Source organism: Anabrus simplex, chromosome 11 (genome assembly GCF_040414725.1).
Source record: "Anabrus simplex isolate iqAnaSimp1 chromosome 11, ASM4041472v1, whole genome shotgun sequence".
Taxonomy (NCBI): Eukaryota; Metazoa; Arthropoda; class Insecta; order Orthoptera; family Tettigoniidae; genus Anabrus; species Anabrus simplex.
The window spans coordinates 30,303,771-30,323,779 of NC_090275.1; the positions used below are offsets into that span (position 1 = coordinate 30,303,771).

The 20,009-nt window shown below is 39.9% G+C and overlaps 1 protein-coding gene across 1 annotated transcript in view; it reads left to right on the forward strand.

Moving 5' to 3' along the window:
• The first annotated feature begins 2,465 nt into the window (after positions 1-2,465).
• LOC136883396 (uncharacterized) overlaps positions 2,466-20,009 on the forward strand; it is a 211,088-nt gene continuing 193,544 nt past the window's right edge. Inside the window, exon 1 of the mRNA XM_068229590.1 lies at positions 2,466-2,594. Within this exon, the coding sequence (XP_068085691.1) occupies positions 2,466-2,594 (129 nt within the window). The remainder of the gene's footprint in view (positions 2,595-20,009) is intronic.

Below are 20,009 nucleotides of genomic sequence, written 5' to 3' on the forward strand. Positions count from 1 at the left end.
TTCACACCAGGCAAATGCTGGGGTTTTTACCTTAATTAAGGCCACGACCGCTTCCTTCCCACTTCTAACTCTTTCCTGCCCCATCGTGGCCATAAAACCTGTCTGTGTCTGTCGGACGTAAAAGCAATTCGGGAAAATAGGTGGTGGTATACAATTTCTAATTACTACGAGGGCTAGTCAATAAGTATCTGCAATTTTGCTCTAATTGTCTTTAGGTTGGTTCTATGGCGTTGCGTGCTCACCAGCCACTAGATGGCACCGTGGTAGGTTTCATCGTTATCAGCTTTCGCTGTTGAGACGTAAAGATGGCCGGCCCAATCTCTGTTTCAACTAAGAAACAACAGCGTTCCGTAATCCGTATTTGTGGTATGAGGGTGAACCAGGAGCGGAATTTCATAGAACAGTCACTCGTCTGTTATTCAGGATCATGTCGCGCATTTGCTAAAACGCCCGGATCTTTCCTCATTCTTCACGCTCGTGCGTTCCCCTTATGAATGACTGGTAAACAGTTCGCTGTGTTGAAACATTGTCCCCGTATTGTGATGAAATTCTTCTATGAATTTACGCTCGTGGTACATCCTCAGAAAACAAAAAAGTAAAATAAAAAAAAAGGATTACGGAACACTGTTCTTCCTTGGTGCAAAGAGAGAGTGACGCGGCCATTTTTATGTCGCAACGGCGGAAGCTGTACTGATCTGATAACGCTGAAACCTACTACAGACGTAGATAACGGTGCCATCTAGCGACTGGTGAGCACACAGCGCCATAGAGCCAACCTAAAGACAGGAAAATATTGCAGATACCTACTGACTTGCCCACGTAGAATGCGTGCCAGAAGCCTGAAGACAATTACGATCCTCTCCGTAGTGTTCACATGGATTGAAGGCATATGATGCTGTTGATGGTGATCCGTCCATCAGATGTGAACCTTAATCTTTGAGAAGACTCTTTGGTGTTATTATACAGGAGTAGGCTATGTGCCAACACTGAGTTTTACCCTCTCAATACATTATTACCGTCATCATCTCACGTCCAGACCGCAGTTTACCAATGGGCGTCAAATAGAATGATCTGCACCATGTGAGCTGAACAGGACAGTCCCGGCACATAAACCACAATTTTATCTTAATTAATAATTCGTGTCACTAAATTACGAATGTGACAATTACCACGTCTTACTTTTATTCAGCTCTAACGTTCCAGTAAAGAATAAGACGCTATTTATACTTTCAGTGTGACAGAAATTTTAGAGTTTATACTGGAAAAGAGAAAGGTAAAGAAAGAATTCTCACCGATCCAGAGCATGGCAGGATTATTCTTAAAAGTTTCTAAGTTGCTATTTGCTTTACGTTGCACCGACACAGATAGGTCTTATGGCGACGATAGGACAGGAAAGGTTTAGGAGTGGGAAGTAATCGGCCGTGGCCTTAATAAGGTACAGCCCCAGCATTTGCCTGGTGTGAAAATGTGAAACCACGGAAAACCATCTTCAGGGCTGCCGACAGTGGGGTTCGAACCCACTATCTCCCGGATACTGGATACTGGCCGCACTTTAAGCGACTGCAGCTATTAAGCTCATTGGGGTGAATTTTAATGGTATTCAGGTGCACAGTATCCGCTTTGCAGATGATATTGCTCTCTTACCTAATTCTTTAAAGGATATGAGTAAGATGGTAAGAACATTAGGGTCTTCCTGGCCGAGGCGGCGGTAAAGGCGTGCTCGGTTCGCCAGGAAGGACGTGTGTTGGAATCCTCGTCAGTTAGTCGTAAAATTTAAGAAACGAGCTTTCCACTTCCAGAGGTGCATATGGCCCTGAGGTTCACTCAGCCTACACCAAAAATGAGTACCAGGTTAATTGTTGGCGGCAAAGGCGGCCGGGCGTAGAGGTAACCCCTCTACCCCATCACGTGCCGCGGTTAAAATGGTGGAAGCCTTTACCTTCCACTCCTCCAAGGGCCTTCATGGCCTGTACGGAGGTGTCTTTGTCTTTGCTAAGAACATTCGAAAAATTTAAATTAAAAATAAATGATAGTAGACAAAAAGAAGCCTACAAGTACAAAACACTTAAAAGTAAATAACACACCGATAGAACAAATAGCAGATTTCTCCTATTTGGGTAGTTTAATTACCTGTGATAAGAGATTCCTTTCAGAAATCAAGAAAATAATAATGGTAGCCAAACAAGTCTTCCAAAATAAGGAAAACGTATTGCTAAATAACCATCTCAGTTTGGAAATCAGGAAATCATTTCTCAAGACCTTTGCTTGGAGTGTGCTACTGTATGGATGCGAAACCTGGACATTAGGGAAACAGAAAGAAACAAAACGTGAGGCTGCTGAAGTGTTTTGGAGAATAATTTTTTTTTAAAATGTTGTATTGATAAGAACAAACGTAAAAGAGGACCGATGTTTATGAAATACAATAAAGAAGAGGAAAACAAATTTCTTTGGGCACGTACTGAGACATGACTCTCTTCTCCAAACCATATGAACTGACATGTGGTTCATATAGCAACATGAAGAGGCCAGCAGAAGATTGTCACATGTGGCTCAGCGACAGAGCATTGCCTTCAGTAGGTGATGATGACTTAACCGTGAGTACTCAAAACAACCTAATGAACTGAAGGTATATTTCAAGTGCAAGTGGGGGGATCCCACTGGTGTCTGGTTGGCCATTTTTGTTCTGTACTTATCATCTCTTCAACATGTACTAAATGTACGAAACACGACCTAATAGGTTGAAAGACGGTTTCGATTACAATGCGGTCGTGAAAATTCAATATTCATTAATAATGTCATTGTTTTTAAGTCCCATTTGACGGCTTTTGGGGACCCCGGCGTATCGGAATTTTGTCCCGCAGGAGTTCATTTACGTGCCAGAAAATCTACCGTCAGCAGGCTGTCGTATTTGAGCACATTTAAAAACCACCCGACTGAACCCAGATCGAACCTATATAAGTTTTGGGGCCAGAAGGCCAGAGTCTCAACTGTCTGAGCCCCTCAGCCTGGCTGTTTCAAGTACAATGCGGGTGTGAAAACTAAATGTTCACTTCAAATTAGAATCTGCATACAAATAATTTTTGAAAAGAAGCCTTAATCAAGGGGCCCTTAACCCTACAAAAGTAATGTAGACTTTAGTACACAACTAATGTGAGTCTCCTGTCAGCAAAGGTAATATACTAATATTTGTATAAAACCTTTTAAGCTCTTTGAGTCATTTAGGCTTCATAAGTCATGAAATTACCAACGTTTCCTGCAATGTAGCAGTCAGCTATTCAGTTGGAATGCTACACGTTTCAAAGATGCTGGCGTTAGCGCGCCACTGAGGCACCACTGAAAGCCTCCTATGTAGGACAATGCAGTGACCGTGCACTAGGGGAATCATGTGCCTCCACTTGTATAAATGCCTGCTTTTAGCCTATATCACAAAATAAGGTTCCAGAAGGAAACCATAATTTAATTTCATCGATTGAAAATACGTATATTAAATGTTTTTTTTAAGATTTGCATGTTTGTACATTTGTTTGTAATGGATAAACTCAAAAACTTATGAACCGATTTTAAAAATTTTTGCACTTACAGAAAGCTACATTATCAGCGAGTAACACTGGTTGTATTTTATTTTCATAACGATTATTAATCCCTACGATAATAGAAAGGTATCAAGAATATGCCTATAAAAGTCGTTGTAGGCCAATATAGACGAAATATCAAACTTGTCGCACAAGGACGAGAAAAAGCTCATTTTAAGCCTCACGACGCGAAGAACAAAACTCGGTAAGGGCCCACAACCAAGCATTATGGAGATATTCCATCACACTATCCCGCTCTAGGAATCGGATGAAGAAATGACCAGCCGTGACCGTCAGCTCGAGAATTCTACAGTAGAATACAGGCCTGCGGTTCGAAGTAGGCACGTGTTTAAATGTAGGATAGACCAAGGAGAGATTCTGCTACACATATGACTGTCTGTATAAAAGCACTGTGGGGGTAAACCACCCCTATGGGTGAAGGTGGGGAGGGGATAGCATATAAAATAATCGAAAATATTGTCGAATCCATAGGTTTCGGGGTCGCTGAGATGAACAGTGACACCCCGCATGTTGTTTTAGTCCAAGTTCAACCGCCATCGGCATGGGGGGGGGGGGTGAGATGGGGTGAAAATGTCCAAAATGGACCTGATTATGGAATTATGTGTGCGCACCCCTTTGGGCGAGGGTGGAAAGGGGGGTGAAGTACCAGTCAACGCCACAATAAATAAAGTGTTCGGGCAGCGACGAGTATTATCGCTAGTGGTATATACAGTAGGAAAGGATATAAATGATAAAAGGAATGAAACATTGTGGATGAGTGAGAACAAATTAGAAATCATCAAGAAAACAGATTAATTGGAATGATATTAAGTGGAAATTGAAAATGGTCAGAACAAATAAAAATAATTTTTGTAACGATATTTTCAGAGGAATACCGAACCGCAGCACTTGTCATCAAAAATAAAGTTTTTTTGATGTAACTCGCATAATATTGAACTTACCAACCAAAGTTCTAGGCTGAATTATTTCCCATCCTGTAGTGTTTTTTTCTCAAGGGCAACGACGATACTATACTAGGAGTCATCCAAGACCCCTAGCAATAAATGTGGAAAACAATATTCATTACACCAGGCGGTTCGCGAGCGCCGTACTTTCTACTTACAAATGTCCCGCATGCTCTAGTGATGCATGGGTTGCCTGATCCCTTGTTTTCGTAGGAGTGCTACAACGTGCTGTATTGTGGGTGTTGTGAAACACATAGCAGACGTTTAACTGCACACATTCCATGACAAGGGTGCGTTTGTAAATACGCCAAAGGTGCAGAAATTGTTTTAATAACTTATTAATTTATACACATGTAGACATTCCACTCTATAAAAGAGTTGTTTGTATGACACAAAAACTGTTTGGCGAAATACGTGAGTAGAAGACAGACGTCTGCTTGGAAACTCCTGTGCATACTGTCTGCGAGCTTCGGCTGGAGATTAAAATGATGTCTATATATTCGCCGTTGCTGAACACACTAGCCATTGCCGATATGCAAACAGTAAATGTAGTGCTCCTGTACACTAGTACATACAGCAGCCTAGTACTATGGGGTCGTAAACGAGGTTTGCTAATCCAAGGGGTCGCATTAAACGGGTAGCGCTGAGTAACATGCTGCGAGCGACCGTCCGGTTATTATCTCTTTATATTCTGACGTAACCTGCCCGTTGGCAATAGTGCCCCTGTGAAAATCAGTTAGTAGACATCCCATTAATCATTCGTGCATGTTGGACAATTATAAGTAGGAAGTACGGCGCTCGCGAGCCACCTGGTATAAATTTTTTCGCTAGTTGGTTAACGTCGCAATAACACGGCGACGGAAGGGTAAGAAAGTGCTTGGAGTGGGGAAGGAAGCAGCCATGGCCTTAATTAAAGTTCAGCCCCAGCATTTGCTTAGTGTGAAAATGGGGAACCACGGAAAACCATCTTCAGGATGGGATTCGAACCCGCTATCTGCCGAATGCAACTTTACACCTAACTGATCCTAACCGCATAGCCAATTCGTTCCGTAAATATATAACAATTACAACTGTGAACGAAAGTGAAATAGTCAGGGAAAACATACCTAGGTCACTGCAATATTTAAGATCATTTGCGCTTAGACATTAACGATATACTGTGGTGTGTAGTCAAAACTCACAGACAAGTGTTGCAGCCATTGATTTTTCTACGGATTTTAAACTAGTTACTGTAATATTATTCTCACTTTTTAACTCCCTGTAGTATAGAACTGGATCAGGGAGAAAGCGACAGTAACACATGTCGAGGTCTACAGCATAAATTACTTTCTGTGAAGGACCATTTAGGAGGTTCAACCTAAACTTTCTTTGGGAGAAAGAGACTGGGAAACAAGTCTCAGGTAAAAGGTTGTATAACATCTTTGTGTGATTAGCCACGTGGGCAGAACTTGTAACTGTTTACTTATGTCACTCACCAAATGTTCGTCTTTGATGAAGTAGGCGAGTGGGACCCGAACATGAATTGTGTGTGGAAAACAAGCCATATGGACTTCAGTTAAGGCATTACATAAAATAATAATAATAATAATAATAATAATAATAATAATAATAATAATAATGGCATGTGACCTACTAAGAGGCCTGGATCAGCTCCTTTCAGGCGACCTGCGCATCTGTGAGGTTGGGGCCCTACCAAAGATGAATTTTAGTGTTCAAGACAGCACAAGCGCTCGACCGTCGAAGCAGAGGAATTAACCAACGAAGGTTAAAATCCTCGACTTGGCCATGAATCAAACCCTCGACCACTTGGACCAAAGCCCAGCTTGTTAAATACCATTTAGCCATGGAGAGGGGCTACCGGAAAGATAGAACTGGCGTACACGTTAATACAGAATAGGTATAAGTATATAAAAATCTCCTAGACAGCGAACATCAGGCAATATATCACGGTAGTTAATTTAGAAGGAGTTTAGTTCAGAATGCATAATACTGAACAAGAAATTGGAAATGGAAGAACCAGACAAGAAGAGGAAGAAGAAAAAGAAGGAAATACATCTTAAGGAAGATCCTCGGAGTGTAGAAAGAGTAAATGGTACATAGAGAGGGACATTTTTGTAAATCTGACGTCATCTCTTTTCAATTTTGACTCAGTTAATATTTAACTCTGAGCCTCTTCAGTCTGGCGAAACTAACTTTGAGTAAATACACTTATGAAATACCTGAGAAATAAACAACTTAATTCTATTTTGTAAATTTAATACTCAAAATTTGTTTCGGACGATTGAAGGACCTAACAGTTTTAAGAGAAATACCTGGAGGGAGAAAGAAACTGAAGATGTATGAAGACAAAAATAGAAGAATACTGATGTAATACGAAAGAGATGAATGAAGTTTTATGGGCTCATCTTCAAAATGAGTGAATGTAGACTGACAAAAGAAAATTCAATTACAACATCAACATAAAGATGGTAACAAAATGGGCTGAAGGAGCAAGATCAGACACGAAGATTTAGAAGTATTTTGAACAAAGATTGAGGTTCTTTAAGGGATTCAAGGTAAATTAAAAAGTAACAAGTACAAAATTGAAGAACGTCTCGAGAAAAGAAATAGGGAAGCTCAACGAAAGAATAAAGAAGTACTGAGAAGAGACGAAAAGGGAGTTGGTTATGTGGTTTGAGACGTGAGGTTGTCAGCTTAGATTGCGTTCGAAACTCATTGTTCGTGGACCTGGAGATGGCTTCCCGTGGTTTCCTATTTTCACGCAATGCAAATGCTGGGTCTGTACTTTAATTAAAGCCACGACCGTTACTTTCCAAACCCTAGCGCTTCCTCATCCTTCCATCGCCGAAACCTTCGATGCGTTAATGTGACTTTAAACAAGTAGCAAAATAAATAAATAAATAAATAAATAAATAAATAAATAAATAAATAAATAAATAAATAAATAAATAAATAAATAAATAAATAAATAAATAAATAAATAGATAGATAAATAAACGACTCATCAATCAATCAATCAATCAATCAATCAATCAATCAATCAATCAATCAATCAATACTCATCTGAACTTGGACTGTCACTCAGGAGACAGATTCCCTATCAATGGTCTACCTAGTGTTTTCTTAAATTATTTCAAAGGAAGTTAATTATCGAAACTTATCTCTGGGTAAATTATTCCAATCCGCAATTTCTCTCTCTGTAAACGAATATTTGTTCCAATTTGTTCTTTTGAACTCCAATTTCAACTCCATATTATGATCTTTCCTGACAAGTCTAACCCCATAGCACTACAGCCTGAAGAGCCTTGGCCTACCAAGCGACCGCTACTCAGCCCGAAGGCCTGCAGATTACGAGGTGTCCTGTAGTCAGCACAACGAATTCTCTTGTTCGTTATTCTTGGCTTTCTAGATCGGATGATTTTTCCTACGTTTTTAAAAATTCCACAACTCTATGTTGAAAACATACTAGGGATATGATATACGAATTTTAGGTAAATAAAATATTATAAAGTATGAGAATATATTACTTATTTATTCCTGAACTTACAACCCTTTCCTTTATCATCGTTATTCGGTCAATTAGATTAGCACTTCGCCCTTTTATACCACTACGAGCGCTGATAATAATGTTATTGGCTTTACGTCCCACTAACTTCTTTTTCGGTTTTCGGAGACGCCGAGGTGCCGGAATTTTGTTCCGCAGGAGTTCTCTTACGTGCCCGCAAATCTACCGACACGAGGCTGACATATTTGAGCACCTTCAAATACCACCGGACTGAGCCAGGATCGAACCTGCCATGTTGGGGTCAGAAGGCCAGAGCCTCAACCGTCCGAGCCACTCAGCCCAGCACTACGAGCGCTGATGTGAGTCAGTGCAGAGTTTCATTTAAGCCCTTATAACTACATCCGGTGTGGACATTGAAAAAAAAACGCCTGAGGTTATTGAACCAAGGAACAAATTATATGAATAATTATGTAAATAAGTTATTTGGCCAGGATTTGAGTCAGAGAGAAAACGAGCAAAGAAACACGCAATTTTAAGCTGTTTTTCCGGAAATGCATTTAGATGAAGGGATTTTCAGTTTAAAAAAAAATTGATAGTGCTTTAAAAGACTCACAATTTGAAACTTTTTGGGGCCCTTTAGCCCTTGGAAAATTGCTTAATTTTACGTTTTTCGTAGTAGAGGGACCCGTACTTTTTCTGCTAAGAAATGCTTTCAACATTAAAGTAATTAAGAATCTGCTGGTGTCTATTGGACCCCAGTGTACAGTGTCATGATGATGTTACATGGGACTGAATGTGGTGTAATAAAATCACAAATGTCTGCATCAGCATCACAGTAAAAAATGAAATGTCGTATGGCTTTTAGTGCCGGGATATCCCAGGACGGGTTCTATTTGACTCCCGTAGGCGACCTGCGCGTCGTGATGAGGATGAAATGATGATGAGGACAACACATACACCCAGCCCCCGTGCCGCTGGAATTAACCAATTAAGGTTCAAATCCCCGACCCGGCCGGGAATCGAACCCGGGACCCTCTGAACCGAAGGCCAGTACGCTGACCATTCAGCCAACGAGTCGGACAGCATCACGGTAAATATAGGATTCAGGGGCAAGAATATAGAGGAACGAAAGATCAGATGGGAAACCGAGTGAAGGTGATAACAGTTGCTGGAAAGAGGAAAAGGGAAAGACTCAATATGAGATGCAAGGACGAAGTAGCTGAGAATCTGAGAGAGAAAGCTTGGACAAAAGAGAAAGCTCCATATAGGGGGATGCGAAATAAAATGATTAAGGAGGGAAACGCCGTCCCGATATCTGCTGGGAATTACAGCAGAGATGAAGACGAAAAAGAAGAAGAGAAGTTGATGATGATGATGATGATGATGATGATGATGATGCAACGACACAATATATATTTCAATCTATTTTCCAATATCTTACTGAGGGTTATATACATTTAAATAAAAAATCAAGCAGTCCACTACGTATAAACATCAAACACAACCGGTAAAGAGTTAATATCAGTACAGTGGCATTGTACATCACTCCGGTGTTCATGGAAAGAAATATAAGGCCTTGTCCACAACGAAGCACCGTAATTTGCACAGCACTTAGCACCTATTAATCCCACACTGTGTCTTTTTGGTTCAGTAGATGAAATTCAAATCTATGCAACCTGAGAGCAAAATACCACGTACTTAAAATTATAATTTTCCTCAGACATTTGTTTTGTATGACTGTCAGTAAGAATAATGCACCAATGGTGTCTTTGACCTCAGCTCAAATATTCGTCAAAGAAATATGACCTAATACGTTGGGGGTAAAGGATATTGATATACAGTAATAAATAAATAAATAAATAAATAAATAAATAAATAAATAAATAAATAAATAAATAAATAAATAAATAAATAAATAAATAAATGAAAACTTAAAAATAAATATTTGTCAAAATTCTCTAAATATTTTCCGTGAGATATAGGTCCCCAAAATGTAACATGATATTGAATACTGTTCATAAATTCTTACCAGTAGTTTCATTGCGTCGTGTGTGTGTGTCGTAAAAGAGCTAGAAGCAAGCTGACAACTATTTAGAACCTGTCAAAGCTTTTATACACTCTAGAACTTTCGCCTTGTTTACATCGAGCTGAAAAACGAGTTCCTTCCACGAAGACGACAAACCACTTCCGAATTGTGTGTGGCACGAGATTCTCGAGCTCGTTAAAGATAATCACGGTCATTTTAGGTCTTGGAGAGCCCGAGGGAGAAGTGAAAACGTGAAGAAGGTGGGCGTGGTCTCATGTGAGTAGCATAGACCTTGAGGAGGAAAGTGCAAGTACACTTGTATTCGACCGCGAGATGTCTGGAGACAGCCTTCAGAAGTTGAACTGCTACCTGATCAGACGGAAACAGAAGCTTGTTCTTTATACGTTCTGAATAACTGTTATGACTACGCTAACATGTAACGGAGCTACACCAGTAATGATGCAGGCTGGACAGAAGTATTATTTCTTCCAAAGCCTTTTCTTCAATGGACGTCTATAATTCAGGCATTTATCAGTTAGAATGCAAACTTACTAATGCGAGTAATACGTATATATATATATACCGGGTGAGTTGGCCATGCGGTTAGGATCGCGCAGCTGTGAGCTCGCGTCCGGGAGATAGTGGGTTCGAATCCCACTGTCGGAAGCCCTGAAGATGGATTTCCGTGGTTTCCCATTTTCACACCACGCAAATGCTGGAGCTGTACCTTAATTAAGGCCACGGCCACTTCCTTCCCATTCCTAGGCCTTTACTGTCCTATCGTCGCCATAAGACCTATCTGTGTCGGTGCGACGTAAAGCAAATAGCAAAAAAAAAAAAAGTATATAGACTAGCCCGGTCAACAGTTCTGCTATGAGGTTTGTATAACCATTAGGGGCCCGAACTATTGTAACCCCTAATAGTTATGTTACTCTCGCTACATTACTGAAGAGAGTGACGGCACTTCCTACTGGTCAAATTGGTTTGCATTGTAACTTATTATTGCCTAAACATTTGGACTCTATTCATAACACTTTCTTGGTGCTGCTTCTAAGTGAATCAGTTAACTTCTGTTTTGGCGTACGTTTTTCAGTCATGAAGTTCGTCGTATTCCAGGTCACCTGTTGCCTTTTATTTCCCCTTCAATACTAATCAGTTTGATGAGGTAGTATTTCTCATTCTGCATTTTATGACCAAAGTATGCCACTTTCCCTTTCTTGATAGATTTTATAGCTTCCTTTTCCTTTATTTATATGACATGTTACGGTTTCCTTGAGACATGATGTATTCATGATCTATGCAGTATACGGCAATAACAGTATAGCTGCCGGGATCGATAGCTCAGACGATGGAGTGTTGTCCTTCATAGGATTTTTCCGAACAATTTCTTAAAATATACATTTACCTTGACGACACACAGTTTTATCAATATTACATACAAAATGGACTTAAACAAACAGAAGTTGTTACCACACCATGTTGAAAAAGACGTTCTACGCAGGATATTTTTCAACACTGAATACCTAATGTGTAATATTATGGTTAACGGTAGTATCACAAAAAAAATTGGTAGATATCTTCAAAATAAAATTCATCTTTATTGCCTAAAATTTGTTGATGACATTTATATTCTATCCAACAACAGGTAGGAAGCAATCCAGTCTGTAGAAGAACTCCATGAAGTAGCAGCTAAAACAGCACTCCAAATTTCTTATGAAAGGCAAAGTATATTGAAGGGACTAGATCAGGTTTCGACAGTCAAACATTAATCGCCAAATATGGAAATATCGCTCAAATAGACAAATTTAAGTACTATGTCTAGGTGAAATTATTGAGCAAACAGGATTAAATCAGCAAGCTAACAAAGAAAGAATTTCAAACTGTGTCGGTGCGACGTAAAGCAAAGAGCAAAAAAAAGTATAATGGCGAGCAGTTCTACTTTTCTTATGTGATCCCCAGTGACGTTAGGGAAGTCTCCAGTGAAATAAAGTCAGGGTCCACTGGCCATGATGGAATCAACCTGTCTCTTTTAAAAAGAATCATAGACATCATACTTCCAACGGTCACGCATATCATAAATAACTCACTCATTACCGGAGTCTTTCCTTCGAATTGGAAACATGCAATCATCCGACCTTTCCCTAAAAGCAACAACCCCAACAGTCCCGAAGATTATCGTCCTGTAAGTATCCTTCCTATATTAGAAAAATTGTTGGAGAAAATAGTACATAAGCAAATGACTGAATATCTTGTACAGTACAACTTACTTGACAAATATCAATCGGGATTCAGACAAGACCACAGTACTGCCACTGCATTAGTTAAAGTGACAAATGACATGCAACTAGCGATAGATACAGGACAAATGACTATACTTGTTCTCTTGGATTTAAGCAAAGCCTTCGACTGTGTAGATAGAGACATACTACTCGCTAAACTTATGGCGCTGAAATTTTCTTACAGCACTTTAACCTGGGTACAGTCCTATCTTAGTGATCGTCAGCAGCGTGTATCAGTGGGAAACGATACATCTTCGTGACAAACCACTAAGATGGGCGTGGCTCAGGAAGGAGTATTGTCACCACTTCTGTTCTCATTGTACATGAACGGCTTATCTGAGACGCTGACCAATTGTACATATCACCTGTATGCAGATGATATTCAATTATATATTCACACAAAGCCTAATGACTTAAACAATTCAATCACTAAGTTAAACGAAGACCTAGCGAATGTTAATGACTGGACCAGCAGACATGGCCTGAAAGTGAACCCATAAAAATCACAGGCTATCATAATTGGCACGTATAAATCTCATGCTAAAATACAAAACTCATCTATACCCAGTGTTATGCTCAGTGGAATACCAGTAACATTTAGCGATCATGTAAAGAACCTTGGACTAGTATTCGATAAATATTTAAGTTGGTCGGAACACGTCACAAAAATTTGTCAAAGAGTATTCTACTCATTACATTCTACAAAAAGGATGAGCGACTTCCTTCCAAGTAACACAAGAAAATTATTAGTACAGAGTCTAATATTTCCAGTATTTGACTACGGAGATGTAGTTTATAATAGTATGAGCAAAACACTTTCATGTCGACTACAGCGAGCCTACAATGCTTGTGCTCGATTCGTATTAAATATCCCAATCCAAACTCATATTAGCCCTTTCCTCTCTCATCTGTCATGGCTAAGATTGACAGAACGACGTAAATACCACGCTTTTTCCCTTCTCCACAGTATTCTGCAAACAAGCAAACCAGACTATCTTAGAACAGACTTTAAATACCTCTCCCCTTCCAATAAAGCTCCCTCAAGGTCATCCACACGTTCCCTCTTGTCCATTCCCACTCACCACAGCAACTCGTACAACAACTCATTCATACCTGTTACCATACGTTCCTGGAACTCAATCCCAGCTGAAATTAGAGGCATAGGCAATCCGAGGCTATTTAAACGGAAATGTTTAATGTGGTACTCAAATATGCAAAACGTAGATTTCACTAACGTAAAACTTAATAATTAGCTCTTAATTATCAATAAGGATACAAAATTATAGAGGTTATGCAAATTAACTTTAGTGATTTTTAGAAATATATCTAAAAAAATTATGTACATTATTCTGTAAATTGTATAAAGCTGTTGTATAATATGGTTTGGCATAATATCAGGCTTCATAGCCTGAGCCCCGCCATGTAAGAAAGGCAATAAACTAAACTAAACAAAACAACTAGCCCGGCCAATAGTTCTGCTATGAGGTTTGTATATCCATTAGGGGCAAGAACTTCGAACAGGTACAATAAAAGAACTATATCAAAGAACGTAAAATTACTACATTATAATATACTTAAAAGAGAAGCAGTTCATGCATCTGAAACTATTATAATTGGTGGCAAATTTCGTATAAAGATGATCGAAAAATAATAAAGAAAAATCCTGAGAAAAATCTTAGGACCAAAATGCGAAAATGTAATTTGGGTTAAAAAACAAATCACATGAAATCTATCAAGTTAAAGAAAAAATCACAGGTACAATCAGTAAATGGCGGTTAATATTTAATGGTCACTTACATAGAATGGATAATAACAGGCTCACAAAGAAAATGTTAAACTTAGCCTTATCAATGAAAAATCACAATTATTGTCCAAAAAAAACAGTGAGGACCTGAATGAAATTAGCATTAATGAAGAAACTATTCAAGATAGAATAAAATTCATAACCTTAATTCACAAACACAAATTTGCTGTAAAGCCCACCCGACTAGATAAAGGATGGACTGAACAACGTAAGAAAGGGTCACAGCGAGAGGACGAAGAGATATTAGGAAGAGAAGAAGAAAAAGAAAAAATGTGCTAATAAGTTCAGACGCACTCCTTAGTTGGGCATAACGAATCAAGAAGAATAGTATTACAATGAAAAACTCACGCAAAAATATTGTACATAATCATATATAAAAACTCAAGACACACTAACAAGCAGATGATTACGTCTTCAAACACCAGTTCAGGCACCATAGTCACTTTTTCTTTAAATACAGAAAACCACTTAACAATTTAAGAAAGTAGTAGGTCAAGTTAATTAATGTAAAGGAACGAAGAAGTGTCAAGTCATTCCTATAGAGAGAAAAAAAAAATTAGCAATATACACTTCAGTTCCTCTGGTAAACCTAGCTTAAATATTCTGAACACAACAATGTAAACATCACATATGTAGTACGTTAACAGTAGATCATATTGAGGTGTATTTCAAAGGCTGCAGCCAAGCACTTGCTGCATGCGTATGTCCAATGTTTTCTTCTGATGTAACTTTTAAATTTGTTAACATTCAGTTGAATGGAGTTTCTCCGCTTTGTAGGACATAGTAAGTAATTGGTTGTGGTCGTTATCCAGAAAACTTAATTATTAACCATAACTGGAACGAAATTCTGTTCTAAGTTCAGTAATTTATCTTGTAACGCGGAATTTGGGGTCATTTATAGAATGCTGCATACTTTAGCAAAAGACCACATATATATGTCCGCTGCACCAACACAAGAAGTGATGCTTGATGACAAAGATGACAATTAGTGGATTCTGATCGTCCATGTCTGAATAGCTTTTCCCCTGTGGAGATCATTTCATTGATAAATAGGTACAGCGTTTCCTTTAACTGTAACGGAAGCTATGTCCGGCTCCATGGCTAAATGGTTAGCGTGCTTGCCTTTGGTCACAGGGGTCGCGGGTTCGATTCCCAGCAGGGTTGGGAATTTTAACCATAATTGGTTAATTTCGCTGGCACGGGGACTGGGTTTATGTATCTTCTTCATCATCATTTCATCCTCATCACGACACGAAGGTCACCTACGGGAGTCAAATCGAAAAACCTGCATCTGGCGAGCCGAACTTGTCCTCGAAAACTCCCGGCACAAAAAGCCATACGCCATTTTCAACGGAAGCTATGTATTGTTTATTTTGGTCCCATTTCATTCCGGTGGTATTTGAAGGAGTTCCAACAAGCCATCCTCGTGTCGGTAGATTTAACAGCACGTAAATCCCGGAAGTTCAACGCCTCCGTAACCTGAGTGACATCATCATGATTGGTTAATTGCTAAGGCTCGAGTCCTTGTCAAATCATGCCGAATTTTTGAAATGAAATGTCCCATCCTTGTTGTTGTTTGAGTCATCAGGCCATAGACTGGTTTGATGCAGCTCTCCATGCCACCCTATCCTGTGCTAACCTTTTCATTTCTACGTAACTATTGCATCCTACATCTGCTCTAATCTGCTTGTCATATTCATACCTTGGTCTACCCCTACCATTCTTACCACCTACACTTCCTTCAAAAACCAACTGAACAAGTCCTGGGTGTCTCAAGATGTGTCCTATCATTCTATCTCTTCTTCTCGTCAAATTTAGCCAAATCGATCTCCTCTCACCAATTCGATTCAGTATCTCTTCATTCGTGATTCGATCTATCCATCTCACCTTCAGCATTCTTCTGTAACACCACATTTCAAAAGCTTCTATTCTCTTTCTTTCTGAGCTAGTTATCGTCCATGTTTCACTTCCATACAATGCCACGATCCACACGAAAGTCTTCAAAAACATCTTTCTAATTCCGATATCAATATTTGAAGGTCCCATCCTTATGGTTTCAATTTATGATCCTTATATCGATATTATCCTAAAATTACACGCTCGCTTTTGAACTGGCTTCATTATCATTGGTCAAAATCTCTGTCTATACCCGCTATATGACCCAGATAAATTTCTAGTGAGGTATAATATTTGAAGTGCGCTGTACCTCTTATTAGTTCGGTACTTTCATTGGCTTGTCTCAGTCTCAAACTTGGCTCTGACAATATAAAAGTTACTGAGGTACGTACGATCGGCTACTATGAGATTTTCAGCGAACTTGGCGGACAAATATGTACCAGGCTGAGCGGCTGAGACGATTGAGGCGCTGGCCTTCTCACCTCAACTTGGCAGGTTCGATCCTGGCTCACTCCGTTGGCATTTCTAAATTTATTGACACGTAAAAGAACTGCTGTGGGATAAAATTCTTGCTCGGCGTCTCAGAAAACCGTAAAAAGTAGTTAGTGAGACGTAAAGCAAATAACATTATTATTATTATTATTATTATTATTATTATTATTATTATTTTTCTCACGTGGTTTATACATTTATTTTTACTGTAAATTAGCTAACAACGATAAATTGACAGGGCCGAAACTGAACAAAAATGTCTTCAAATATCACCCCAAAACATTGTCCGGCTCCACGGCTAAATGGTTAGCATGCTGGCCTTTGGTCACAGGGGTTCCGTGTTCGATTCCCGGCAGGGTCGGGAATTTTAACCATCATTGGTTAATTTCGCTGGCACGGGGCTGGGTGTATGTGTTGTGTTCATCACCATTTCATCCTCATCATGTCACGCAGGCCGCCTACGGGAGTTAAATCGAAAGACCTGTACCTAGCGAGCCGAACATCTCCTTGGACACTGCCGGCACTAAGAGCCATTTCATTTACCCCAAAATATGTTTTGACATTGTCAAGACAGAGGTTCAGTGACTCTGTAAAGTGTTTGCATCAATGAGTGCTTCATGACCTGGATGTTCTGAGAACTGAGGTGCCTGGTTAGGATGCTGGGAGGGGAATGTGTACGCTGTATTCTTCACTCTTCTCTGAACTCCATGCACCTAGCGATGCAGGTGGTAGGCCTATGACCTTGCACAACTCACTGCTGTTCGTATGATGTAACAATGTCAGCGACCCGACCTTCGCAGTGGTACTTCTAAACCGGTTGAGATGTCTTGAGGCGTGCTACTTCTCTGGCGCGTGAGCTTCAAGAATGCATTGCCTTGCTCATCTTCGCCAGGAAGACCGTCTCGAGTATTGCTGACACATTAGTGAGAACTGGAACGCGTGACAAGGACGTCCGTGCTTGGCCAACAAGCTAAGAATGCACCTATTAAGGAACTTTTTCGTTGTTTCAAAATTTCTCATTCTAATTTTTCTTTCACTTTCAGGCTCCTGATTTTCGCATTTCCTATCTGTTCCCCGCCTTGAGTTCGTTTCCTCCTCTCCCCCTATTACCTTCGCGAGACCTTGGAAGACTTTCTCATATTTTGACATAAATATGTCTTCGAGCAGGGGGTCATCCGAAAATTATTGTAACGAAATAGTGTCATGTAACAATGTGTGAGACGGAAGTCTAACCTTATCAACCGTGCAGGCTGTGATGTAAAGTATTGTTTACTAGCAACCGTGCAGGCTGTGATGTAAAGTATTGTTTACTAGCAACCGTGCAGGCTGTGATGTAAAGTATTGCCAATTGGCAACCGTGCAGGCTGTGATGTAAAGTATTGTTAACTGGCAACCGTGCAGGCTGTGATGTAAAGTATTGTTTACTAGCAACCGTGCAGGCTGTGATGTAAAGTATTGTTTACTAGCAACCGTGCAGGCTGTGATGTAAAGTATTGTTAACTGGCAACCGTGCAGGCTGTGATGTAAAGTATTGTTTACTAGCAACCGTGCAGGCTGTGATGTAAAGTATTGCCAATTGGCAACCGTGCAGGCTGTGATGTAAAGTATTGTTTACTAGCAACCGTGCAGGCTGTGATGTAAAGTATTGCCAATTGGCAACCGTGCAGGCTGTGATGTAAAGTATTGTTAACTGGCAACCGTGCAGGCTGTGATGTAAAGTATTGCCAACTGGCAACCGTGCAGGCTGTGATGTAAAGTATTGTTAACTGGCAACCGTGCAGGCTGTGATGTAAAGTATTGCCAACTGGCAACCGTGCAGGCTGTGATGTAAAGTATTGTTTACTAGCAACCGCGCACGCTGTGATGAAAAGAATAGTTACCTAGTAACTGTGCAGGCTGTGATTTAAAGTATGGATGGATGGCCAGACTGTGCTTACCTACCAACCGTGCAGGTTGTAATATAAGGTATTGTTACCTAGCAACCATGCAGGCTGTGATGTAAGGTATTGTTTACTAGCAACCGTGCAGGCTGTGATGAAAAGAATTGTTACCTAGTAACTGTGCAGGCTGTGATTTAAAGTATGGATGGATGGCCAGACTGTGGTTATCTACCAACCGTGCAGGTTGTAATATAAGGTATTGTTACCTAGCAACCATGCAGGCTGTGATGTAAGGTATTGTTTACTAGCAACCGTGCAGGCTGTGATGTAAAGTATTTATGGATGGCCAGACAATGTTTACCTACCGACCGTGCAGGCTCTAATGTAAGGTATTGTTACCTAGCAGTCATGCAAGCTCTGATGTAAGGTATTGTTACCTAGCAACCGTGCAGGCTGTGATGAAAAGTACTGTTGCGGTACCTAGCAACCGTGCAGGTTGTAATATAAGGTATTGTTACCTAGTAACCGTGTAGGCTGTGATTTAAAGTATGGATGGATGGCCAGACAATGCTTACGTACCAACCGTGCAGGTTGTAATGTAAGGTATTGTTTCCTAGCAACCATGAAGGCTGTGATGTAAGGTATTGTTTCCTAGCAACCATGAAGGCTGTGATGTAAGGTACTGTTACCTAGCAAACGGTGAAAAGTATTGTTACGTAGCAACCGTGCAGGCTGTGATTTAAAGTATGAATGGATAGCCAGACAATGTTTACCTACCAACTGTGCAGGCTGTAATGTAAGGTATTGTTACCTAGGAAACATGCATGCTGTGATGTAAGGTATTTTTACATAGCAATCATGCAGGCTGTGATGTAAAGTATTGTTACCTAGCAAACATCCAGGCTGTGATGTAGGCCTAAGGTATTTTTACCTAGCAAACATGAAGGCTGTGATGTAAGGTATTTTTACCTAGGAAGCGTGCAGCCTGTGATTTAAAGTATGGATGGATAGCCAGGTAATGTTACTTAGCAACCGTGCAGACTATGTCTTATGGCTGGCGGTCGTCGGGAATGAACAATTGCCAGTTGTGTCCCTGACCCAAAGTCTCACGCTACAGGACACTGCCCTTGAGGCAGTAGAAGTGGGATCCCTGGTCAAGTCCGAGGGAAAAACCAAACCTGGAGGGTAAACGGATTAAGAAAAAGGAAGATGATTATTATTATTATTATTATTATTATTATTATTATTATTATTATTATTATTAGTGGTAGTGATATTGGTAATGACGTAAGCCATACAGGAAGGTATTTGTCTTCTGCAGTCTTTACCTAAGAGATCTCTTTTTATGTGATCCTATGCTCACTTCTCTGAGGTAGGTGTATTATGATTTTCTTTCTTGAGTTTCATTGATGAACGGAATAATAAAGTGACGTTGATGAATTGTGGGATAGATTTTGCCACAAACTCCCAGCCCCTGAAGTACGGGTAAAGCAAACGAGCATAACACTTTAATCAAGTGACATTGCGCAATAAATAATTCAAGTCAATTAACTGCTCATATAGGAGCAAGTCCGAAAAGTGACAAACATT